This window comes from Nicotiana sylvestris, chromosome 5 (genome assembly GCF_000393655.2).
Source record: "Nicotiana sylvestris chromosome 5, ASM39365v2, whole genome shotgun sequence".
NCBI classification, from domain to species: Eukaryota; Viridiplantae; Streptophyta; class Magnoliopsida; order Solanales; family Solanaceae; genus Nicotiana; species Nicotiana sylvestris.
The window spans coordinates 100770359-100797142 of record NC_091061.1 but is presented as its reverse complement, the minus strand read 5'-3'; the positions used below and the strand labels follow the sequence as shown (position 1 = coordinate 100797142).

The window sequence follows — 26784 nt, the reverse complement described above, 5'->3', positions numbered from 1 at the left end:
ATAAGATTATGCTACAACAGGCCCAGGCAGAACTAAAAAAGTACTTGAGTATTGAGGAGCAATATTGGAAACAGAAAGCTAAGATGACTTGGTTTGCTAAGGGAGATAGAAATATAGCTTCTTTCACAATCATGTGAATAGCAAAAGGAAGAAGCTGCAACTGAAGAGGATCTAAAATGCAGGAGGAATCTGCATAGAGGAACATGATCAATTAGCTGCTGAAGTAGTGGAATTCTACAAGAATCAGTTCACAAAAGAAGTTGATCCCACAGATTTTTCAATGCTTGAAAATGTGCCTACTATGGTGACGATGAAAAAATCTTGACCTATGTAGATATCCTGATCTTGATGAGGTCAAGGGTACAGTGTTTGAGCTTAGTAGGGATAGTACTAGTGGTCCTGATGGATTCACTAGAACATTTTATCAAGAATGTTGGGATATTGTTAGTTATGATATTCACAACATGATACTGCATTTCTATGGAGGTGCTACAATGCCTAAGTCGATCACACATACTAACTTGGTATTGTTGTCTAAGAAACCTATGGTGCAAACTTTCTCTGACCTTAGACCTATAAGTTTGAGCAACTTCATCAATAGGGTGATTTCCAAGATAATATATGATAGATCGGAGAAGTTGTTAGTTGCCTTGATATCACATAACCAATCTGGCTTTGTTAAGGGTAGGAGTATATTTGAAAACATACTTCTTACACAAGAGATAGTTACTGATATAAGGTTGAGAGCTAAGCCAGCCAATGTTGTGATTAAGCTGGACATGGCCAAGGCATATGATAGGATTTCTTGGAAGTACTTTCTGCATGTTCTAAGGCAGATAGGGTTTGCTGAGCATTTCATCAACATGGTATGGAACTTAGTATCTAAAAACTAGTACTCAGTTTTGGTGAATGGTCAGGCCTCAGATTTTTTCAAATCCGTGAGAGGAGTAAAACAATGAGACCTTTTGTCTCTTGCATTATATATTTTCTCAGCAGAAGTGTTATCTAGATCCTTAAATAAGTTGTTTGAGGACAAGGACTTTAGAGGTTATAGTATGCCTAAGTGGACTGATCCACTAAATCATTTGGCATATGCTGATAACACTATCATATTTGCATCAGCTCATCCAGACTAATTGAAGAAGGTGATTATAGTATTGAATAGTTATGAGAGAAATTCTAGGCAGTTAATCAATAAAACTAAGAGCTCATACTATATGTGTTTCGAGGCTTCCAATTCTTTATTTCAAGCAGTAGGAGAGGCTACAAGATTTGCTAAGGGAGAGTTTCCTTTTACATATTTGGGATGTCCTATCTTCTACACTAGAAGAAGGAAAGACTACTATAATGATCTCATCAAGAAGGTGAAAGCCAAGCTGCATTCTTGGAAGGGGAAATTGCTATCATTTGGAGGGGAAATGTCTCTAAAGCTATGCTTGCTACACTTTGGTGGAGATTCAGAACAACAAAATCATTGTGGTCTAAATTTATGTGAAACAATTATTGCAAGAAAGAAATTCCTACAGTAGTACAGTTTAGGGGAGGATCTCATGTGTGGAGACAGATGTTAAATGCAAGGGAAGATGTAGAACATAAGATTTTGTGGGAGATGAAGAGTGGTACAACAAATGTATGGAATGAAAACTAGACAAGATTAGGGGCATTATACCATGTGGTATGACCTGAGTTTCATATAAATGAGGACCCACAAGAAGTAGCAGAACTAAGGCAAGAAGATAGCTGGAATGAGGAGCTACTAGAGCAAACTTTTCCTAAAGATATAGCTGAACATATTATATAGAAGGTGCAATTTGAAAGCAGTCCTATGGAAACCCACTACTTCTGGTAAGTTTACTATGAGTTGTGCTTGGCATCTAGTGAGACATAGAGCAAACCCTAATCCAGAATATAAGCACATGTGGATTAAAGGGTGCCTTTTAAGATATCATTCTTTAACTGGAGGCTTTGGAGGGGAAAACTGGCTACAAGGTTACATATGTGTCTTTAGGTGTTGGTGTTGTCAGGCAACACAAAAGGAGTCGTTTGAGCACTTGTTCTTGACAGGTACTACTGCCTCAAGGGTATGAAGACATTCATGAATGCTGCAGGGATCATTATTAAACTGGTACAGCTACATCACGTTATTAGGACATGGTGGAATGCTCCATGTTGTCCAAAACTTAAGTCTCTATACCAGGCGGTGCCAGCAATTATCACCTGGGAGTTGTGGAAAATGAGAAACGCCAATAGGAATGGAGGATCAGTTTCAGTCAATAGGGTCACACATGAGATCAACAAGACAATATACTTTTTGGAAAAGGTGAAATACAGTTGTCTCACTCATATTCCATATCTATGGCCAGACATAGTAAGGTTCTTTGAGGAGTATCGGTGATTGTTACTAAATGAGTGACATGGAAATTGCCTTTTACTGGCTGGTACAAGTGCAACACTGATGGGTTGTGAGGAATGGAGAAGGAGATTTGGCGTATGCAAAGGCACAATAGTTGGAGGAAACAACCAACATTGTGAGGCAAAGGCAATAGAAGAAGGATTGTCCTATTGTGTAGCTCATGACCTATATCCTCTTATAATGGATAAAGATTCATTGGGTATAAAGAAGATCAATGATGGAGATTGGGATCCTCCATGGTGTATTGGGGCTGAAGTTAAGAGGATCACGGAGATTAAGGAGCATTTTAATGTGTTGTTTCAGCATGGATGATATTAAAGCTCTAATTTCTTCTTTTGAAGTTTCTAATTGAATGTTGATACTCAATGGTAAGAGGGTGGCACATCATCTCATCTAATGGTAGTAGAAGAACTAATGTTGCTAGCTGGATTCGATGGAAGGTGAGCTTAGGCGAAGGAATAACAGAATTAGTGAAGAAGTAATAGAATTTCAAATTAATGACTAGGATTAGTTTCCAACAAATGATCTATGAGGGATAGGAGTTCACCATGTCAACCGAAGGTTGTTATAATAACCTTCAACAGATGTGAGAAGACAACGAATCTTAGGTCACTTTTCTCTCTTTCTCAAACTCTCTCTTACTCGATTTCTGCCCTCTTCTCTCTCCCTCAATCTCTGATTCTTCTCTTCTTCATTTCTATAGATCTTCAGTCGACTATGGAAGCTTATTAGTTGATAGTTAATTAGTCAGTTGGTTACTTTGTAATTCATTCTTTTTCTTTTTATATAAATAGAAAATTTTCCCAAAATTCCTTATATTTCGCATTTTATTAGTTAAATTCTCAGATCCTTATTTGGATCATTGCACTCATTTACAATTCCAATGACATACACTTAATATTTTACAAGTGATGTCATATTTAAAAGGGGAAACAAATAGACAAATTAAGGGAAACAAATAGATAAATATAATAGCACTTATTTTCTCTCTCATATACTAGAATATGCTTTTTCCCACGGCTATAGGAACTTTTTTTTCTCGAAAAAGAAGGTCATGGGGAGGGGGGAGAGGGGTACAGGACACATGAGGATTTGGGTGGAGGGGAATTGAGGAGAGTAGCATCGAAAATTATTTTTATTATAAATATTTTTGACTCTCTAACCAAATACTAGAAAATAATTCCGGGAAAAAAAAATTCACTCACCAACCAACATGGAAAAATAAGTGATAAAATCACTCGTTTTTCCTTCATACCAAACATACCCTTAGAAGCTTTAAAAGACAATTGTTGTTCATATGTCAGTCTGAGCTAAAATCATGTGCTGTTTAGGGCTACTGAAAATAAATGGGTTTAGTTGAGTTATGCCCAATTTTAGCTCATCATTAAAGTAGTTCATGTCCAACCTATTAAAACTTGGGTGAGTTGGGCAGATTAAATGGGTTTGGGCTTTGTCACCCCTAATTATTACAGAATTCCAGCATATTATACTAGTTTTATCTTTAAAAATTTCGAACTCAGCAAACAGTTCTAGAGTTTTACATATAGTGAATTTTCGAACTCTAGTATCACTATGCTAGAGTTTAACTTGTAAAATCTTCATGCTCCAGCACATTGTGCTGGAGTTCTTTTATGTTTAAGTTGGAGTATTTTTGTCTAAAAAATTTTTCGCATTAAAAAAATAGTTATTTCTCAATTACATTTGAAATATTAGCTAAATATTAATGAGCAGTCAAAAGATGACTACCCAATACCCACCATATAAATTGGAATAGAGGAAGTATCAATCACCATAAAACCCAATATTTCAAGGATCTTGGCAACCTCTATCGTGCTGAGGCCCTGAGAAACTATAACTGTAAACACGTGAAATTAGTCTGTTAACAATTTACATCAACTTTGGGGGTGGGGTGGGGGGGATTTAATTGTCAATGAGACACACATTTGAATTAAAAAGAAATTCATTTAGATGATTGTGAACAATTGTACTTTGAATAGTAAGGGTGGCAAATGGGCGGGTTGAGCTGATTTTGGGCGGGTCAAGATGGGTTAGGTCAATAAATGGGTCATTGCCCAACCTAACCCAAAGTGTACTTGGGCTAAGATGGGCTGGGTCAAGATGGGCTAAATAATGGGTCATAACCCAACCCGCCCAACTTGACTTATGTTTTAGAATCATGCTCATCTTGTATAAAAAAGCTTTTCACCATAGAATGTGTAAGTTAAAAAATATTTTGCGGGTAGGGGTGGGGGTGGGGTGGGTGTATGATGCAGAAAATTAAAAATTAGAAATACAAAAAAAAGTATAAATAAAAAAATTTGAGGGGGTTTGCGTGGAGGGGGTGGGTGTAGGGTGTATGGTGGTGCAGAAAAATAAAAAAAGTAAAAAATTAAAAATACAAAAAAAAAAAAAGTAAAAGCCAACCCTACTCCTCTTCATCTAATTGGTTGATCAAGAAATATAGAAAATCAGGAAGGATGAAATAATTAAATTACAAAATACAAAAAAAAGTAAAATTTTTTTTGAGGGGGTTTGCGCGGAGGGGTAGGGTGTAGGGTAGTGTAGAAAAACAAAAAAAATAGAAAATTAAAAATACAAAAAAAAAGTTTTTGGGGGGGGGGGTAGTGTGGGTGGGTGGTGCATAAAACAAAAGAATAGAAAATCAAAAATATAAAAAAAAATTGGGGCAACTAAGTAAATTTTTATATAAGTTGGGTTGAGATCCCTTTGTTTTGGATGAGTTTCATGGGTTATATTTGGGCTGCCTAATGGGTCAGAATGGGTTATAAACATAAGGAAATTACCAGCTATGTCCATTTATAGGTAGCTCATTACAAAAAATGGTCAATTGATAAAATATTACTAATATTAGCCAATTAGCTATTTGTAGCAAAAAAAATCAAATTTTTGCTTTGTTTTGAGTGGGTGTTATTAGAATATATTTGGCACAACTTAAGGAGCTTGAATCTCAGTTTTGGGATGATTTGGTGAAGTTTTGAGGTGGTTTGAATTGAAAATTCGGTAAAACTTAACATGAAAAAAATGATATGTATATCATAGTGTGTATCATTTGTGTATCACATATGTATCATTTGTATGTATCATATTTGTATCTATTGTGTATCACATGTATATCCATGTATACTTGTGTGTGAGATACATGCGCGATACATGTTTGATACATGTGTCGCAAAAAACTTTTTGAACTCGATTTAATTACGAATTTTGATCCAAAACCAGTCCAAATCACCTCCAATCTTCCTCAAATTTTGTATATTGACTTATCTATATATTTTCAATGAATTTCAACTATACCCGTTGAAAAAGTTCATTTTTTGTTTAGATTTTTGGAATATTGTATATATTTTTTGTATTTCATCACCTTATTTGCTACCTCATCCATAAAATTTCCTTTCCATCTTGTATATAGTGTTGCTAATCACGCTTAAAAATATGGAAGGTGATTTTTGCATGTGATTCTTTGAGAGAAAGAACCTTATTATTTGGTTTTTAAATTTTTGTTGGCTAGTTTTGGTAAGTCTATGATTAATGGCTAGAGGCTGGTAAGTTAAGATTTATTGGGGGGATTTGCATCTATACCCGCTTTTTGGGCCACGTTTTAACGTGTGCCCGCTTTGCAAAAAAAAATGCAAGTGTACCCATTTTTTCGCGCAACTTCAGCATACGGGGCTGAAGTAGCAAAGGCAATCACGCAGAATTTTAGCATTCTAGTAGACGGGCCTGAAGTAGCAAGTGTGTTGAACCAAGTGTGTTGAAGTTTTTGTTTGTAATTACTGAACTTAAGCATAGTAGCTGAAGTTTGGTTCTCTATTTGCTGAAGTTTTTGTTTGTAATTGCTGAACTTAAGCATAGTAGCTGAAGTTTTATTTTATATTTGCTGAAGTTTTTGTTTGTAATTGCACTAAATAAGCTGAAGTTTTTTTGTCCCGGATTCATTAGTTTTGTCATTAAGCTTTTTCAAAAATTTCAGCAGAAGATGCTGAAGTTATTTAGTTCATTTATAAAAACTTCAGCACTAAATAAGCTGAAGTTTTGTTGTCCTGGATAAGCTTTTTCAAAAACTTCAGCAGAAGATGCTGAAATTATTTAGTTCATTTGTAAAAACTTCAGTACTAAAAGCTGAAGTTTCTACTTACTTTCTGCTTATGGCTTAAGCTTTTTCTTTTAGACACGGAAAACAATTACAACTGCAACTTGCTTCAGTGCCTTAGCCTTATTACATGTGGAAGTCACTTTACCAAACAACTTTTACATGGCTAATTTTCTCAGCAAAAAATTGTCAAAACAATTTTGTTTGGACTATCTGAATTTGATCTACGTCCAAAATGATAATCGTAAAATGGGAACCTAGCTCTAATTAAAGACGCCTAATTAAGTAGTGTTTTTTTTGTCAGCAAAATGCACATCAAATAATAACAAAATCGACAAACGAAGATGGGAGTGTAGAATCCCAGGAAAAGAACCATTTCTAAATTTTCATTAACGAATTGCAGCACTTCCCTCAACATGTACAACTTCAGGAGAAAAAAAAGCAACTGTATATAAGAAACTTTGAAAAATTGTACAGTTGCTTTAACAGCACCATTAGCAGCAGAAAAAAGAAGAAGAAGAAGAAAACGAAGGAGGAGAAAGGGGAGGAGAAATGGAGCTGAAGTTGTTTAAAAAGTGGGTACAAGTTAAAACTTTTTAAAAAATGGGTATAGGTTAAATGGGGGCGATCAAATAGGGCACCCGTGCAATTTTTACATTTATTTGGGACATTTGTGTAAGTTTCCCTAAAAATAATGGGTTAACTTGGGCTCAACCCAAATTGACCCATGAGCTAAAATATTTGTAGCTCAACCCATTAATCATTGTGCGGGTTGAATGGGTTTGGGCTCAAATTGTCACCCCTAACTTTGATACAAATAGAAGAAGACCAAAAAAACGTATTTTTCATTATAAAATTTAACCATCTGTATGGCTTATGAATAAAGAAATCATGTAAGCAACTCTACTATTCTTTTTCTTTGTGCAAATAAAATGAGTCCACCGTTGTTAAAAGGATAGAAGAGCTCAAGAATTTCATTGCAGAAGATGAACAATATATATATATATATATACATTTACACATATATGATATATGCAACAGGAGGATAGAATCCTCTAAAACTAAATGATAACTACAAAGAAAAACAACACGGATTATCAATTTTCACTTCTTCTGGAAACTTATCATGCCGATGAAAGCAATGATACGACTACCTAAACCTATGAGGAGGAGAACGCACAAAGAAAGACTCCAATCATGAAGACTGTATCCCCAATTCATAAGTGCACCACAACGTGTTATTAGCCACACACCATAATACCTGAAATCACATAGCATAACGATCAATTACATGGAACTTCGAATATAAAATTATGTACAAGGTATTTTGCAAATTTACGATTGCTGTACACGCGGACATTACATCAATCATCCCTCTAGGATTCCTGCTGTAAAATAGTGTACTTTCAATTTGATATGTTGTTTGTGGAAAATCATTCAAGAAGGGCTTTACGATGTAAAGTAAATATTGTCAAAGATCCAAAAGTCTTATACATCGGTATTTTCTACATCTTGCGTTCTGATCTAGCTCTCTGCTTTCAATTTTTGCAATCAAAGCAAAGTAATTTTTAGAACTGAAAATTTGCCGAGTTCATCTAGAATGAACCATCACAGGAAGATTAAATTAAGATGAAATTTAAAAAAAAAAAACAATTATTTTTACCGCAGGCACATGCGGGCAAGTGAGGAAGATATGCGAGTATGAAGCCTTAATCTCTATATTTGAACTAGGTTTCCGTAGGAATTAGTAATTTTTTGGACAATTTCTCGATTTGTGCATGTGATCCTTGCGCAGGGCAATGCTAATCCTCTCCAGATTATTCCAATTTCATTGAATTTCCCCAAATGGACATTCATGATAATAAATGATGCCACAATTTCAAGAGTCATTCATAGTTACTAACAAGAACTGTCGAAAAATACATGTGCAAAAGAATAAGAGAGTTTTGCCCAAATAAATACGACGGGGAAAGAGAATGCCCTAAGAATCTCAGTGAGTGAATGACGAGAAAATTCCACAAACAGTTAAAACGAGAATGCCGTTAAACTTAACTTCTCAAGGCCACTGGACCCAAGCAAAATACTAGAGATGCAAAGCACATGGTCTAGTCAAAGAGATGACTTTCTGTTCTCCATGTCAAAGAGATGACTTTCTGTTCTCCATGTTGTCACCTTTTACCAAATATCTAGTCTAGGAAATAACTTAAACTCTTAGGTTGTCACCTACTGAGAAAGAGTTCGCAGTTTTACTTAATGCTCTGTCTAACAGCGGTAAAACTCTTTTTTCTCTTAGATAGGTAGAGTCGAAGAACGACTCTACTTCTTGATGTGTAGAATAAGAAGAGTACCTAAGATGGTTTAGCGGCACGCCGAACTACATGCATATATGCCCTTAAAGTTACGAAGAGAGCAAAATTGATGTGCATGCATATGCCCTTGAATTTACAAAGAGAGTAAAATTGATGTGTAATGACCATTTTTAGAATCTTTGTACGTATCTAGAATACTAGAATGATAATATAGGATTAATTAATGATCAATTAGTTCATGTAATTGTGTACTCTTGATTGTCTTTCCTTTGTTAGAACATGTAACTAAACTATTTAAATAACCTATTAGCTTGAGGAAATAATCAAGCTGTGTTCTTTCAAACTCTCTTCTTTTTCACATGGTATCAGATCAAATTAGTGAGTAAATAATCAAAGAACTCACCGCCGAGGAATTTTCGGGCAAAATACAAAATGAGGGTTCGTTGCTTCCTAAGGGTTCTGTGCATTTACCAGTACCACCAATAGGATTGGAATCTTCGTGCGACCAGAACCAACCAGACTCCGTGTCATCGGACCTCCTACATGCCAACCAGAAGGAGGAATTTTCCAGCAAGATTAAGCTACGCGTCGACGGGTGAGACTCACTCCGACAGATTCCGGCAAGAAGTTTTCTTCTCTGGTGATCGCTTCTTTGCTCCAAGCCTACCCATACAGATTTCACCACATTCCAGCAAACTTTTCTAGATTCCGGCAACTGTTTTACAATTTTCTGGATTTGGGACAACTTCTTTATGATACCCAGGGGTCAACTAAAGTTACTACATCTTCCTGATTGCCTTTCAGAATTTTCCGTTGACTTTCTTGCCATCAACACAACTTCAGTAACTTCCCAGGAAAATCAATTTTTTCCGACAAGTTTCAAATTCTGTTACTAGTGGATTTAATATTTTGGGCGAGAATTCTTCAATTGTCTTTGGTTGATTTGGTAACTCCCCTTGGATTTGAGAAATTTGGTTGCAACAAAATGGGAACCAATAGTATTAATAGTTGGATGATTTCTCTACTAGATTACATTTAGTTCCTTCAGTACAAACCACATAAACAAATATCTTTTGAGATAGCTTCTTTGTTCAAAGAGGTAATAGCATGATTTGTGCCACCCAATCTTCTTCTTCCAGCTCTTGGATCAATGATTCAGGTTCATCTGATCACATTTCTAGTAACAATTCTCTTTTTACTACTATTTCTTCCTCAATCATTTCCAACAATTACAATGGCCAATGGATCTCAAACCATGCAATTGGAATAGGTCAAGCTAGTTCACTTCCTTCCTTACCTTTAAATTCAGTTCTTTATGTTCCCAATAGTCCTTTTAATCTCATATCCATAAGTCGTTTAGCAAAATCACTTAATTGTTCTGCTTTATTTCTTGATAACTCTGTTTTTATACAACAACACAATACAAGACGAATCATTCGTATTGGGGGTGGATCAAATGGACTTTATTATCTTATCATTGCTAAATCACATGGACGCACGTCGTGTCCTCCTTCAACAACTTGTCCTATTACTGATTCATCAGATTTATTACATAAACAGTTGGGACATCCCAGTTTATCAAAACTTTAAAAAAGTGGAACCTGCTACCTGGTTCGTCTAACTTGTCCACTCTAGAATGTGAGTCATGTCAGCTCGGTAAGCATACACGCTTCTATTTCCCTTGACGTCCTGAAAATCAGGCAAAGTCACCTTTCATGTTAGTCTATTCAAATGTTTGGAATCCTAGTCGGGTTAGTTTTACCTAGGGATTCTGCTACCTTTTCAGTTTCATTGATGATTATTCCTGGTGTACTTGGATATTCTTGATGAAAAATCAATCTGAATTGTTTTCTAGTTTTCAGACCTTCCACGCTGAAGTCCAAAATCAAATTTAGGATTTTTATCAGCACATTTCGTACTGATAATGCCCCAACAAATTTGTCTCCTCCATTTAAACAGTTCATGAACTCTCATGGGTGATTCATCAAACATCTTGTCCATATACCTCTTAACAAAATAAAGTAGCGGAAAGAAAGAATAGGCATTTCACTGAGACTGCTCGTACCCTACTCATACAATTTCATGTTCTGTTGTGTTTTTGGAGGGATGCAATTCTCATATCCTGTTATTTTACTAATCGTATACCATCATCAGCTATCCAGAATCAAGTTCCATAATATGTCTTGTTTTCCCACTTATCTTTGTTCTCTCTTCTACCTCGTGTCTTTGGGAGCACGTGTTTTGTTCACAACTTGACTCGGGGAAAAGATAAGATAGTTTCTCGTGCTTTTAAATGTGTACTTCTAGGTAACTCGAGGAAGCGGAAGGGACGCTGATTCTATTCAACGGACCTTCAACGACGCCTTACGTCTGCTAATGTTGCCTTCTTCGAGACCCAAGCATACTTCATAGGTTCGGGTGAACACTTAGACATTTCTTAGGTATTAGCAATTACATATTTTAAAGATTTAGTCATTATCTCTCATTCACCTTCCTCCACACCTTCAGTTTCATCACCTACAGCTCCAGCTCCACCCCCTACAACTCCAGTTCCATAATCTACAGCTCCACCACTCTTGACTTATCATCACCATCAGTTTCTAGCATCATGTCCAGATGATTCATGTCTTCTATCGGATCATTCACCTACTACAGACTTGTCTCCTCCTAGTCTACCAATCGCACCCTAAAAAGATATTTGATCCACTCTTAATTAGAATTCCCATTATATTGGTTTGAGTTATCATCGTTTATTATCACTCTGTTATGCCTTTGTGACATCTTCTCCTCTATTCCTATCCCTAAGTCCACAAACATTATCTCCTCTTGGACGGTGACATGCTATGATCGAAAAGGTGTCTGCTACATGATAGTGGTACTTGGGAGCTTGTTTCTCTACATCCGAGTAAATCTACAGTTGATTGTTGATGGGTGTATGCGATCAGAGTTGGTCTAGGTGGTGAAATTGATCTACTTAAAGCTCGTCTTTTTTGCCAATTTTATCTCAAATATTCGGGCTTGATTACAATGATACTTTCTCCCCCGTAGCTAAAATAGCATATGCCCGTCTTTTTTTTTTCCGGTCACTGTTGTTCGCCATTAGCCTTTTTTTCAGTTGAACATTAAAAATACTTTTCTCCATAATGATCTCGAGGATGAAGTATATGCAGAACAACCACCTAATTTTATTGCTCGGGGTCTAATGGTCTTGTATGCCGGTTGTGTCGGTCCTTATATGGTTTAAAACAGTCTCCTCGAGCAAGATTTGGTAAGCTCAACACGATTATTCAGGAATTTGATATGACTAGCAGTGAGGTTGATTATTCTGTATTCTATCGACATACTGCTTATAATTTGTGCCTTTATTTGGTCATTTATGTTGATGATATAGTCATCTAGGGCAATGATGAAAATGGTATAATCAAATTGTTGCAACATCTCTTTCAGTATTTCCAGATAAAGGACCTAGGATGATTGAAGTATTTCCTAGGCATTGAGGTTGCGCAGTCCAAATTAGGAACAGTTATCTCACAGTATAAGTATGCCCTAGACATTCTTGAGGAGATAGATATGACAAGCTGTAGACCATTGATGCTCCTACGGACCCGAATGTTAAACTTCTACTGTGATAGGAGGAGCCCTTTAGTGATCGTGGAAGGTATAGGTGGCTAGTTGGTAAGTTGAACTATCTCACCGTACCTCGAACAAACTTTTGCCTTTTCTGTGAGTGTGATAAGTCAGTTTATGGACTCTCTGCGTAATAGTCACTGGGATGCAGTTGTTCGTATTCTGTGATACATAAAATCGGCCCCAGACAAAGGGTTGCAGCATTTTGAAAATCGAGGTCATGAGCAGATTGTTGAATACATAGACGCTGATTGGGATGGCTCACCTTCTAATAAACAATCTGCGTCTCTATATTGTGTTCCAATAGGAAGTGATTTGGCATCTTGGAAAAGCAAGAAACAAAATGTAGATACTCGATCTAGTGTAGAAGCTGAATACCGAGCAATGACTGTGGCAACCTATAACTTATTTGGATTAGACAGTTGCTCAAAGAATTGAAGTTTGGAGAAATTAATGACATGAAACTTGTGTGCGATAACTAAGCTGCCCTTCATATTGCATCAAATTCCATGTTTTATGGGAAAGATAGATTATCCCTTTATCAGGAAAGAAATACTCTCTCAGGAGATATTGTTACAAATTTGTGAAGCCAAATGATCAACTTGTAAATATTTTCACCGAGTCCCTCACTGGTTCTCATATAACTACATTTGTAACAAGCTTGGTACTTATAATTTGTATGCACCAGCTTAAGGACGAGTGTTAGAATCTTTGTAAATATTCTAGAATATTAGAATTATAGTATAGGATTAATTAGTGATCAATTAGTTCCTATGATTATGTACTCTTGATTGTCTTTCCTTTCTTAGAACATGTAACCATAACTATTTAAACCCTATTAGCTTGAGGGAATAATCGAGTTCTCTCAAACTTCCTTCTTTCTCACAATCAGGAATTTCAGCACACGATATGGTTTTGCAGGTTGCCCCTCATATACATCATCAACAGTATTACCAACTCATGCTTCCACAAACAAGAAGAAATGAAAACATGACTACGATCTACAAGGCATCTCTCCACTGCGTAGTGGTGCCCTCGCCACACTGGGAATATAGCAAAGGAAAAGAAAAGGCAAAAAAAAAAAAGAAGGGGGAAAAAGAATAAGGGATCAAATCACAGCTTTCATAATACCTACATGCACATTATCTCTCTCTCTCCCCCTCTCTCTCTCTTTCTCTCTCACACACACACACACGGCAATCTTACCTACATGTAGTTGTGTGAGATAATATACAATTATATATACACATCTAATTCGAAAATTTGAATGGTCTTTGCCCAGGAAAGGAGCCAAGATTTGCACAGCTAGAACCATTAAAGTAACAAGTGCTGAACCTTATATTGCTCGATCACTACAGGGAACTGTCATAACATACCTTTCGGCATTTGAGATGACAAATGCCTCCAGTGCCCACTTTGGATAGCATAAATCTGCCAATACCTTGAGGAATTTACCACCATCGGTGCGAGATGCAATGAGCGTCAACACCACAGGAACAAGTACCGAACACTATGTAGAAGTGAAATCTGTTAGTACGGGATATGAAAAGAAACAAAAACTGTAGCAATATAACATGTTTCAGCGGGAATTCATGCTCACCAGCTGGGAGGGACCAGGTCCTAGGAAGATAGCAAATGCGTAACCCATTCCAGTCACACAATACACAAGACAGAGTAACACAATGTAATTATCTGCGAAAGAAGATCTTGGATTGCAGAAGAAGTAGTACATTGATAGATATACAGCAGGCTTAATCACTGTGTTGAAATGATCTATTGTATCTTTGGCGACAAAATGAGCAACGCTACTAATGCCAGAAGTACTTTCTCTCCAATACTGCAACTTGTCCAATGCAAATGTCCTTAAAGCCGCAATTTTGCATAACAAAGCTGAAAAAGAACTGAATCAGAAATTCAGGAGAAGAAGTTGTACTCTGAACTAGTATGGACTTTAACTCCCTTGGAAATGATTATCAACTCACAGACAGCAATTATTGTGTGTGTATAGCCAGGTGCGCCAAAGCTTTCATCCCTCACTTTGGTTAGTGATCCTAAGCAAGCTCCAGCAACTAAGAGAATGAGATAATCTATTGCTTGCATTTTTGCTTCACGTAATCTTTGCTTGCTTATCCTGGGATAATTTGAAACACAAAAAAATGTGAGAACTCAACTGCAGTGTAAAAACAGTGATTTAGAAGCTTATTCAATTAAATTTGCCCATGCATCGTAAATGCATGCTAAAAAGAACAGCATTTTCCAACAGTTAAGTCATACAAATTTGCTCTCAACTTGTGGACAACATAGCTCAACTTGTGGGCAATGTCAAAGTTCGTGATAGTGAGCTGGGTAATGGGTGTAGAGATTATTTAGGACCCAATTCCCAGACTGATGTTTCGATATCGATACATAAAAAAATTTTGAGCTTACCTTTTCTCTCTATTGTTAATTCATAATAAAAACACATAAACAACTATCCGATGAAAAGAAATTGGTTTTGTGAATATTTACCTTCCAATGAAGTACTTGTATTGCAGAAGAACATTTGGAGTTCTCCGGTTGGAGAGGTCCTTTGATCTCATAAAGTTGTGCAGTATAATATCACGTTGGCTCTCCACGTTAGTCTTCATGTCTTGCCACATTTCCCCAGCAAAGGAATGTTCCTCTGTTACATGATCAAAAATTGCTTGATTGCCATTGTTTACATCCACTGGTGAAGATGCAAGTACAGCAGCACTCTGTTGCATTTCTGGGGGCACAGAATAACCATTGTGAAGCATCCACAACACGGGAAGCTCTTTATAGTCCACATTTGAATTGGTGGTTGGTTTGACCAGACCTTCCAAAACATCTATGAAGTGGTCCGGAGGATTAACTCGTTCTGGTACATCGATACCAAGGCCTGCAAAGTAGTCCTCAACTTTCTTTACAGGACCATGGTAGACTACAAGACCACCTTTTGCTAAGAGTATCAAATCATCAAACATCTTGAACAAGGTGTAGCTGGAAGAAAAAAGTTGTAAAATGGTGATTAAGAGAAGGAAATAATTAACAGCCTAAAAAGGTCCACTTCACTTTATTTGCAGTTTCACAATTCATTGTTTTTAGTGGACTTCTGGGTTGATTTCCAATGACGATGAAGGCTAAGTGGCTATTGCTGGACGATTAAACAAGCATTTCAGTGACAAGACAACGGGAAGCATAATTTAATAATCAGAAGGAAACTTCCACTAGCTAGAAGAAGATTTCTTCTGTTTAAAAAATTATTCACCTAACTTATAAGCTGTCTGACATTAACAACTAAAGACTGAAAGCTTTTGCATTTTTGCGCTACAAGACTAAATACCTATAAATGGGCAGGATAAATGTAGATGTAGTATCAGAATCCAAGTCAACAAATTCCGGTGGTTACCTTGGCTGGTGGACAACCATGCAGATATTGACTCCTTCAAGGGCTTCACGTCGAAGTGCTCTGATAAGTAATTGAGAAGATGCACTGTCCAGTCCAGATGTCGGTTCATCTAGAAATAGAAGTGATGGTTCCATTACCAACTCTAGTCCAACATTAACTCGTTTCCGTTGGCCTCCAGAGATACCTCGCTTCTCCACTGTTCCAACCAAGGAACCCCGCACACTCTGTAAGCCCAAGAAATCAATGACTCTCTCAACAATAAGAACCTTATCTGGCTTTGGCAAATCTGCTGACAACCTTAAATTTACAAAAAGTTAAAAATTTATCTTTTAAACTACCAGCTACAGGGATCAGATGAACTTGAGATACAAGAAGATAGATACAAGCCAGCAGTAGTCAATAGAATAATGTGTTTGCTGCTTGTTATATGATTTAGAAGTGACTGAAAATTTTGAAAGTACCCTGTGCTGAACATTATAACCCGAGTAGCAAAGACATAGTAAGTGACGAAACCAACTATTACATACCTGCACCTTGCATTGAACCATAGATTTTCCTCAACAGTCAAGTTTCCATGCACAATATCATCCTGTGGCACAAAACCAACGATTTTTCTGTACGAATGAATTGGTTCTGGTTTTCCATTTATAAGGATGGAACCAGAAATTGTACATCCAACAGTTTTTCCTGCCAGAGCTGAAAGGAGAGTAGTTTTCCCTGCTCCTGATGGACCCATGACAGCAGTAATACGACCGGGCATGATTTTTCCATTAACAGATCGTAACAGATGCTTCTTTTTACCTTTCAAGGTAACAGTTAAACCTGTAAAACCTATCTCAATTACAGGTCTTTTCTTGTAATCAGTATTTGTGGCCATGGATATTACACCAGAGAAAGTAAGGTTTTTGTTCTGCTGTTGCTGCGCTTTTTCTCTCTCAAGTTGTGCATATGCATACTTGAAAATTTGGCTGTGAGTTTGAATTTCTTTTCCTTTAGGCTTTTTGGTTTTCAAATTCTTTTCTTTAATCTCCAAACTGAAAGATTCTGAACTATCAAAAGTGTGATCTTCAATTTCATTTATCACCTCCATCAAGGGAATGGATCCTAATTCTTCTACTTCAGACGTACTTAGCGAATTCTTGGACACTGAAGAGGTACTGTGCTCCTTTGATGAATATGAATTATCATCGATATCAGTATCTTCTTGATTCATTACTGTGACCTTGTCACTGATTGTGACATTTCTCTTGCGAGAAAATTTGCGAGACAATTGACCTTGCAATTCAACAGCATGCTTTTTAGCAGCCTCTTTTGCAGCTTTCCACCTTGCACGTGCCTGTATCTTTTCTTTTACAACTTTTGCAGCTGCTTCACGGGATCTAGCAAGTCTCCTTTCTCGTATGGTGATGATTTGGTCCGAACAGTTGTAAATTATAAGGAGAAGTGTAGCTAAAGCTGCCTGCAGGAATGAGCAAGATTTTTATCTCCTACAGTGGTATAACTTCTTAAATATCAAACATGAATAAATTCAAATACTAAAGAGAGAATTTTTACGGGATCAATTTCAACTTTAGCACTGGGAAGGTAGTACAATAATATCAAATTTGTTATCACCAGAAGGGTGCTGCAACTTCTTATGGACAACAGAATAGTAAACTTTAATTGAAACCAGAGTTATTTTGTTGCACTACTGAATCGAGTTCTCACCTCATATACACCTAGAAACAGCTAGAAACTATGAAGGGATATCAGGCAGAGCAGTTACTAGATAATAATCAAAACTTACAATGAGCATTGCCCCATATGCATGAATATTCTGACTTGCAGTGTTCGGATTACATGAAGTCAACTTGAAGCATCCTGCAAATCCATCAAGAGGTGGATGTTTAATGAAGCAGCACCACTGGAAAAAGAATCTAAATTCATGCTATAGCAATATGCTTAATGGAAATATAATTCGTTATTTATTTTGCACTAAAAAATTTCTATTTTAGCAATGTATTGCAAATAGTTGGCACTTTCAAACTGGAACTTACGTTTCTCAGCCGTAGAACCTGTGGGGCAGTAATTCCTGAAATTACAGGGTAAAGAATAAGCCTTGAAAGACACAAAGAGGAGCAAAATTGATGAAATATCATAAAAGAAATGTTTTGTGCATGTAGAACTAACTGGTAAGGATTTTTTAAGGGATTTCTGTAATCAGATATCAGCCTGATATCAAAATTTTACAACTAGAAGACAACCAGACTGTTATCAGGAGTCGGGACAGAAACTACTACCCACTAGTACAAGGATTCTTCTCTGTATTTGTTGGACAATATGATCCTGCGGAACAGAATAACTCTGAGCTGCTGCGAACATCAGACCAAATGTTTGCCCCACCACAAGTATGATTTGGCTGCCCAGGAGGTAATTGATAACTATATCTACAGACATACCAATAGACATGTTATACAAACAACAAACGGACAGTAGGAAGTAAAAGATCAGAGCGACCTTGTATGAAGAATCTGGACTCACGGTTCGCATATTCCAGTATTCACATTGAGCGTGGCAAGTGGACAGTAGGAACCTAAAGGGCAGGCTGGAAAAATGAAGAAAGTTATCAAAAATCCTTTCTTTCGTAAAAACGCAGTCAATAAGGTACTTATCAGAATATAATTAGCAACTAAGATTTAAGAAGTCTTCAACATATAAACTGAAATAAGTGAAAAACAGTGTTATACTTAAACATTCCATGTAAAGTATATATATATATATATAAACGTAAACGCATTGTTGTAAAACATCAAATTAGTGGTCTTGGCACTAAAATAGATTCATATGCGGAGTCAACAACAATCAATTATCATTTTCCTAATAAAACAACAACAACAAGCCTCCTTGTTCAACTGTAATTGCAGTATGCTAGTTATCTCTTATATTATTTTTACCATAATGCTCCTGCAGTCATGCTTACGTACGGGGCTTTACTGTCCACACATCGGTATTAGAAGATAGAATTAAATTACTATCTTGATAGTTGATACTAGAGCGTAAAACAAGAACAAGTCGTTGAAGTAACAGAAGAATAAACTGCATTCTAGTTCTGTCCCAACAAATGGTTGAGGAAGAAATATTGACAAGATTGATGATATACTTACGTATCATACAAGTAAGACCATGAGGACAGAAGAAACCCTCACAGCAAGGCTGACAAGCAACAGTTCTTGCTGGTATTTCTCGAGAATCTCTTAGGTCAGGATTCTGATCTGGGTCAGTGCTACATGCCCATCCTGGTTCACAACCTGGAACCCAAGAGGTCAAATTGCAGTTTCTGTTGGCCTTCAAATAATTGGACCCTGATGTTATGGTGTTACTGAAGTAAAAACTGATTTCTGCAGCAGTACACAGTCTTCGTTGAATATCCCCTGTTCCAATAAATATAATTTTCATATCATCTTCGAACTGTAGTGTAGCCTGAAGAGAATGATTAATGGCACAAAATTCTAAGCAATAGGAAAGAAGAAGTCAAATCCAGTCTGTTCCAGCATCATTTTCACTTCCATATAACAAACAGCCACAAGAGGATTAGAAAAAGTACTGATTTCCAACTAATGCAAGTAACATAGGCTAGAAGATAGTCGGTTTTTCTTTTCAAGTTAAGTGTAAATAATGCCGGAGAAACAGGAAGATGGTGGGAAGGAAAAGGTAAAATTCCAAACTAGCAAAGGTGCATTCCTTTTCTTCAACCGTCTATTCCTGATCTGAGATCTTTAGTAAACTTCAGCTCCTTCTCATTCTGAGTCCTCTCACCAGGAATTTTAAACACTTTGGCAAAGACTAGCGATAGTCCAATCAGTTAAAACCTTAATTGGCACAAAATCTAAGTGTCAGCTGAGACTAAAAATCTATGACTCTGAGGTGATATAGTGTATTCCAGCAAGCATTTTCTGTTTGTCTAACTTCATCCTTCGGATGCATTTATGGTGTTACAGCAAGCTATTTGATGGGCTAGAAAAGTGAAACTCATCATTGTGTCAAAGTTCCATAAAATATAACAGGTGTGAACTCTTAATCTCTTTTCATCCGGACTACAATAATCATCAGCCTTGCATTTATCCCTTTTTTCAAATTTCATTCTTTTTCCTCACATTCAAATTTCATTCTTTTAATCTCAATCCAAATTTATCAATTCTCAAGCTTCAAGTTTCAATATATAAGCTCTCAACCAATGATTTGGAATTTGAAATTTGCGATTCAACTTTTAATTTAAACCAGCTCAATTTAGGTTAATTTCGAAATTTGGTACGTCCATTTCCATTCTTTCTAATTAATTATATTTTTTATATTTAAATAGTTATTAGTTCAATTTGAACTTTTTATGACATCTTCTTTATCGTCATTCAATGTCATCTATAAACATAAGTAGTTTAAGAAGGATGTTGTCAGAAATACCACACTGTGTATTAACTGAGATTACGTGAATATTGGTCATTCTAATAAATTATGTATTATTAACCTTTTATATTATTCGTAAGTGAAACAAGACTTGAAAAATTAAAAAAGAATTTTAGCTTATCAGTCAATTGAATACGAACATACAGTTTCACAAATTGCTAAAATTATTTATAGGGTTGCTGATAAATTCATAATTAACAATAACATAATCTCTATTCATTTTGAAAATACTAGTAATAATGAATATTGAATATTCAGTTGACTTATTAAGAGGCATGTTTTCCTAAATTCCAACATTATTTTAAATTAGATCTGCATTTCATACATAAAATTTAATTGTTAATGATTGCCTTTATTTATTTAGGTAGAAACTGAAAAATAAGTACGAGTAACCTTATGATGTTTGTTAAAGCCTAGAAAATATGAATATAAAAGAATGTGTCAAACACATAGACTTGAACCTAAACAATTAAGGTCGATTGGTTGGAGGGATTGGAAATAGTCCAAGCATAAAATCTCCCAGAAAATAATACTATGTTGGTCGGAGAGATTAGGAAAAATAATTTCTACATAACTTATGCAAGATTTGGTTGGCCATATAAGAAAAAACAATTCCTGCAGCTTTTGACTGACAGTATTAAATAATACTTAATACGTATTTTAATGTATCTAAGGACAATAATACCCTTAAAGTAGGTAATCTCTACATCACATTTTTGTATTATTGTTCACCAATTAACGCATAAAAATTCCTATATTAATAAGCACCATATTACAATTCCTTCATTATTATTCATTGCACGGACAATCCTTGCATTTTAATCTCCGCATAACCAGCATGTGAACCAAACCATGCATAGAATTAGCTATTCCAATAATTGGGAATATATTTTATGCAATGTTAGTCGCGCATATGAATTAAAAAATCCCCTAACTAAAATATATAGTCCATATCTAGCAGGGTCGAGTGATGAAATAACTAATATGGGGAAGATTGTGAAAGAATTATTTATCTTCTGAGAAAGTTTGTTTCAGCAATTGACTTCTTGTATGGTTATTACTATCCTAATAGCAGTACTGTTTTAACTTCTACTAGTGAAATTTTAACAGTATTTTTTGAATATAAAGAAATCTTATATTGCAAAATTCAAAGAAGAGATTAACTATTAGCATTACCATTTGCAATGTCAAATAATACTTCCTTGAAACATGCCACCTAATTCATCGAATTGGTCCGTTGTGAACCAGTTAGAACTTGTTTCACCCACGAAAAGAGTAGATGCTACATATTCCAGTGTAAATCACGGCGCTCTGATCTTATATAGCATCAATTACAAACACAACTGACAATCTGATCTAACAAGGTGAAAGTAAATGCACAACCACAAATTTGTTATAAAAAACTGTGATTAACAACCGTTGACTTTATTTCAAAAGGGCAATGAAATAGGATAAATTTCAATGCCACTTTTTTCTACAATTAATGTCAAACAGTCTCATTTATCTTCTATCCAAAAATCACAATCGCAAAGGAAAGGAGGGGGTGGGGGGGGGGGGGGAGCGCACATAGTAACTAAAATCATTTTATTCTCTTCCAAACATTTCTGTCGCACTTGATTTCGTGCAAATAAAACTTGAAAATGCGACGTACCTCTTGTTCTGGTAACACAAGCACTGAGAAAAGTGAGATCCGATGAGTAATTGAAGGCATGATCCCACTCTTCATCTCTGCAACACATCGTATATTAGAACTAAACCACATATCCGAAAACATAAGGAATCAATTAGACCGAGTATTTGCCTTTTTAACTATAAATTACTTCACTTTCCCTTTCGTCTCTTCGTTATCAGCTCCCCACACACACATTCACATAAATTAAGCAAACTATTTACCGATTTAGAATGCAGAATTTGAATTTATCCGCAAATTCGTTGTCGAAAAGGTTGTGCGTCTGATTGTATATACGGTTATATACAGTTCGAGTAACTAAATCAACTACCGCGGGATTATCGAGTTGTGAGGCGGTGCCGGCACCGTTATCGATAGATTGACTCCGAACTGAGCTCAACTGCAAATTCACCAAGTTCACAAGCACGATAATGACGGACAGATGGAATGTAGACGACGGCGACTTTCGCCGCCGCCGGTGAGTCGCCGCGGTAGCAGCGCCCATTTAGGAAATTTAGGAAATGAGAAAGGGAGAGAAGCGTTTTAGCCAGCTTTTTGCTGGTATATAAGAAAGGAAAATGGTGAGAAGACATGGGCGGGTAAATGATTAAAAAATTGAATAGGCAGAGAATAGGGGGTCCCATCTTCTGCAATTCGAAGAAGACCACGTCTTGGTCTTAACCGTAGCAGGCTGGCTCTCCATTTGCCAGCTTGTTTTAGCATTTCACGGTTTGGCTAAACCGGTGGCGGATTGAATATCTTTATGCATATATTTCTGTTTTTAACTTTTTGTTTTGGCTCAGTTAGGAGGCAGAGGATTAGGCCGGCCAAGTAAAACTCGGAGCATCTTGCACGTTTAAGAGATCAGGGTTTTATAAGTGCTGAATCTTTATTTTGAATGTTAGTGCCCGGTTGGACATACATTTGATGGAAGATTTTTCCAAAAAAAAAAAAATCACTTTTTTCGAAATGATCTTTTGTTCATAAAATTTTAATTTTCACTTGAAAATGTATTTTAGAAATTTTCGAAAATTTAAAAAACTGCAAAAAAATATTTTTCAAAATTTTCACTCATAAAGCTTCAAAAACAACCCAAACTGAAATTTATATTCAAACACCACTTTAAATTTCAAATACCATTTTCACTTTAAAAAAAATCACCATTTTTTCGAATTTTACAATTCTTATGTCCAAACGCCTACTTAATTACAATTAACCTGCATGCCTGCGTCCTTTTAGGGACATTGATAAAAGGAATGATATAGAGAAGAAGTGCCTTAAAGAAAATTATCTGAATTTCACTGCCTTTATAGTCTATTTGTATTTATTAATGTCACGACCCGACTGGTCGTTTTGAGCGATTACGCCCGGCTCAGCAGTTTGAGGTCGCGAGCAGCTTCATATTATGTATATCGACTTGTGTGTATGGTTGGATTCAGTTTCAGGATTAATTGAAGTTGAATTGGAAGAAGGAACCTAGTTTTTGAAGCTTAAACGGTGAAAATTCGACCGGAATTGAATTTTTGAGTAAACGACCCTGGAATGGGTTTTGGGTGACCTCAATAGCTTCGTATGGTGATTTTAGACGTAGGCGTGCGTTCGGATTGTATTTTGGAGGTCCGCAGCTAATTTAGGCTTGAAATGCCGAAAGTTGAATTTTTGAAGTTTCCGGTTCGATAGTGAGATTTTGATATCGGGGTCGGAATGCGATTCTGAGAGTTGAAGCAACTCCGTCATGTCATTTTGGACTTGTCTGTAAAATTTGGCTTCATTCCGGGTTGATTTGATCGGTTTCGGCATAAGTTTTCGAATTTGAAAGATTTGGAAGTTCATAGTTTATTCATGCGGTGATTCGTCATTTCGGCGTTGTTTGATATGATTTGAGACTTCGAGCGAGTCCGTGTTAGGTTATATGTCTTGTTTGTGTATTTAGACGGGGTCCCAAGGGCCTCGAGTGTGTTCCGGGTGGGCTACGGGTATTTTTCCCCTTATTTTGAATTGTTGTTTCTGCTTATGGCATTCCTCTTTCGCGATCGCGAACCTCATGTTACGTTCGCGATGTGTTGTCGCTTGTCTCCTCTTTTTCCCTTCACTACGTTCGCATAGAATCTCATGCGATCGTGAAGGTCTGTTTTCCTCTACTTCGTGATCGCATTTGTATTCCTGCGTTCGCATTGTAGAAATTAGGAGCTAGGGGCGGTTGGCTATTTTCTCTTCGCGTTTGCATGAATTACCCCGCGATCGCGTAAGCCTGCCCATTGTTCATCGCATTCGCGTCCCTTTTCTCGCGATCGCGAAGGGTATTTCTTGAAAGCTTTGGATCTCTTCTACGCGATCGCGTCTCTTCTCCCGCGATCGCGATGCACAAAAACCTGGGCAGACAGAATATATTCCAAAATCGAGGGTTTCACCATTTTCATCACATTTTGACTTCTAAAGCTCGGTTCTTGGCGATTTTCGGTGGGTTTTTCACGAAATTCAATTGGATAAGTGTTCTTCAACTATAATTAAATATATTCCATAAATTTATCTTTATTTTTATCATTTAAATTGTGTTTTGGGTTGGGGAAGGAGTTGATTTTGAAGAAAGTTTCTAAAATGAAAATCGTGATTTGAGGAACCAAATGGTATCGGAATTTGATAAATTTTGTATTGTTGAACTTGTATCGGAATGGGTATTCACTTTTTGTAAAATTTGTCGGGTTCCGAGGTGCGGGCCCGAGGGTCGACTTTTGGACCGATTTTTAGAATTTGATCAAGATTGAGACTTTATGATCCGGAATAGTCTCTTATGTATTTTATTTGTGCTTTGAAGTTAATTTGGTTAGATTTGAGCCGTCCGGAGGTCTTTTCACCCGAGAAGTGCATCTTAGGGTATCGGTTTGTCGTCTTTGAGGTAAGTATCTTGCCTAACCTTGTGTGGGGGACTTCCACTTAGTATTTGAGTCTTTTATGCTAATTGTAGTCCGTGCACGCGAGGTGACGAGTGTGTGCTCGGATTTATTTGTGGAAAATTTGCCTCTAGGGTTCTTAGGTCTTTATGTCCATTATGTGGAAAGTATCCTGTTATGATTGGGTTTAATAATTGCTTGAATTGCCTATATATGCTTCATATAATGTTGTTAACTTTCATTTAATTCCTACGTGTTACAGTGACCCTATTGCCTTAATTGAAGTGATTGTCTCCCTTATTATTTTGGATACTTCTTGATTGTGAGTTCTTCTATGACTTCGTGAAAATATGTTACATGTCCAATTGTTGTAGATATCGGTGTAGTATCACGTGCTTATTATGTCTTGTTGTTTTGTTGAGGTTATCGTGCTTCTTGGTTTCTTTTCCGTGACCCTTATGATGTACTTGTTGATTCCCTTTCTGGGTTGTTATTGTTTACGATATTATCTCCCTTGCCGGGATGTTGTTGTTATACTCTTGTTCTCTTGCCGGAATTATTTTATGCTTGATGTTGAATTGTATTTGGGGATCGGGTTGCACGCCGCAACGGTATTATGTGAAATGGGATCAGGTTGCACGCCGCAACGGTATTATATGAACTGGGATCGGGTTGCACGCCACAACAGTATTATGTGAAATGGAATCGGGTTGCACGCCGCAACGGTATTATATGAAATTGGATCGGATTGCACGCCGCAATGGTATTATATGAAATGGGATCGGGTTGCACGCCGCAATGGTATTATGTGAAATGGAATCGGGTTGCACGCCGTAACGGTATTATGTGAAATGAGATCGGGTTGCACTTCGCAACGGTATTATATGATTTGGGATTGGGTTGCACGCCGCAACAAGAAAGAATAAAAGTGAATATTGATTCTTATGGTGAGAACGAGAGTAAAATCATGAAGGGTGATGTCGTGCACTTTCTGTTACTGTGTTTATTTGTTGTTATCAATTCAAGTGCTTTAACTGTTTAAATCCCTTTATTGCCATGATCCTTTATGTTGGAACCTACAGTGTTTTCAATACCTCGTCGTACTTATATATATATATATTCCAATACTTCAAACTTCAATAATTGTTACATCTTTAATTCAATTAGTTTCTCAATTATATCCCCTTAAATCGCCTGAGGTTGTATTTTACTTAAAAAATAAATTTCTACTAAGCTTTAAGTTATTAACTCTCATGTTAAAGGTAATAATCCATTCGATGTTGTATTTTAATTGAAAGGGGTACCTTCTTTACTCAAATGATTTCAAAAGAAACAACTTCATCTTTTCTCGCTAGCTTTCCTAATTAGTTTAGAAATTGTAATTTACTTATATTAGGTAAATGAGACTTCTTGAACATCTTGAGTGCATTTGTACGGATATTATGTATTGTATATCATGTGGATTTTGTTGTTAAAAGTGAGATGAAAATTATGGGGGCACAAGATGCCATGTGTGCTGAAGGTTCGGAAGTTGGAATTATGATATGAGAAACCGAGGATTGAGATGGTCGGGATTGTGTATTAGACGTGATATGATTGATTGAGTTGATATTGCCTTCTTTATTTGAATACATTCTTACTTGTCTCTGTTCGTGTTATGCCAATGTTGATTTACTTGGTTATCTGATTTACTTGGTTATCTGACTTACTTGGTTATCTGATTTACTTGGTTATCTGACTTACTTGGTTATCTGATTTACCTGGTTATCTGATTTACTTGGTTATCGTTCGTTGCTATCCGTGTTCTTCCTTTATTGTTCCTACTGTTTGTATTTTGATTTCTCTCCGCTGTTGATATTATCTCGATATTTCTCTATTATATCTTGTTCATTTCATTTGACCAGTAGGTGTCTTG

The 26784-nt window shown here is 36.5% G+C and overlaps 1 protein-coding gene and 1 non-coding gene across 2 annotated transcripts; both read right to left on the bottom strand.

Annotated features, from left to right (window-relative positions):
• Positions 1-7476: 7476 nt before the first annotated feature.
• On the bottom strand, positions 7477-22763 carry LOC104237468 (ABC transporter G family member 24-like). The gene is made up of 14 exons (XM_009791621.2): positions 22203-22763; positions 21961-22037; positions 19013-19279; positions 18390-18453; positions 18149-18295; positions 17906-17940; positions 17656-17729; positions 16397-17328; positions 15870-16166; positions 14969-15460; positions 14443-14591; positions 14061-14350; positions 13837-13970; positions 7477-7785 (listed from the first exon to the last, which is right to left on the bottom strand). The coding sequence occupies exons 1-14, from the start codon at positions 22481-22483 to the stop codon at positions 7629-7631; spliced, it is 3396 nt and encodes a 1131-aa protein (XP_009789923.1). The 5' UTR covers positions 22484-22763; the 3' UTR covers positions 7477-7628.
• LOC138869923 (U6 spliceosomal RNA) lies at positions 8274-8376 on the bottom strand. Its single transcript, XR_011400161.1, has one exon. It is a non-coding gene; the product is annotated as a U6 spliceosomal RNA (small nuclear RNA).
• Positions 22764-26784: the final 4021 nt, after the last annotated feature.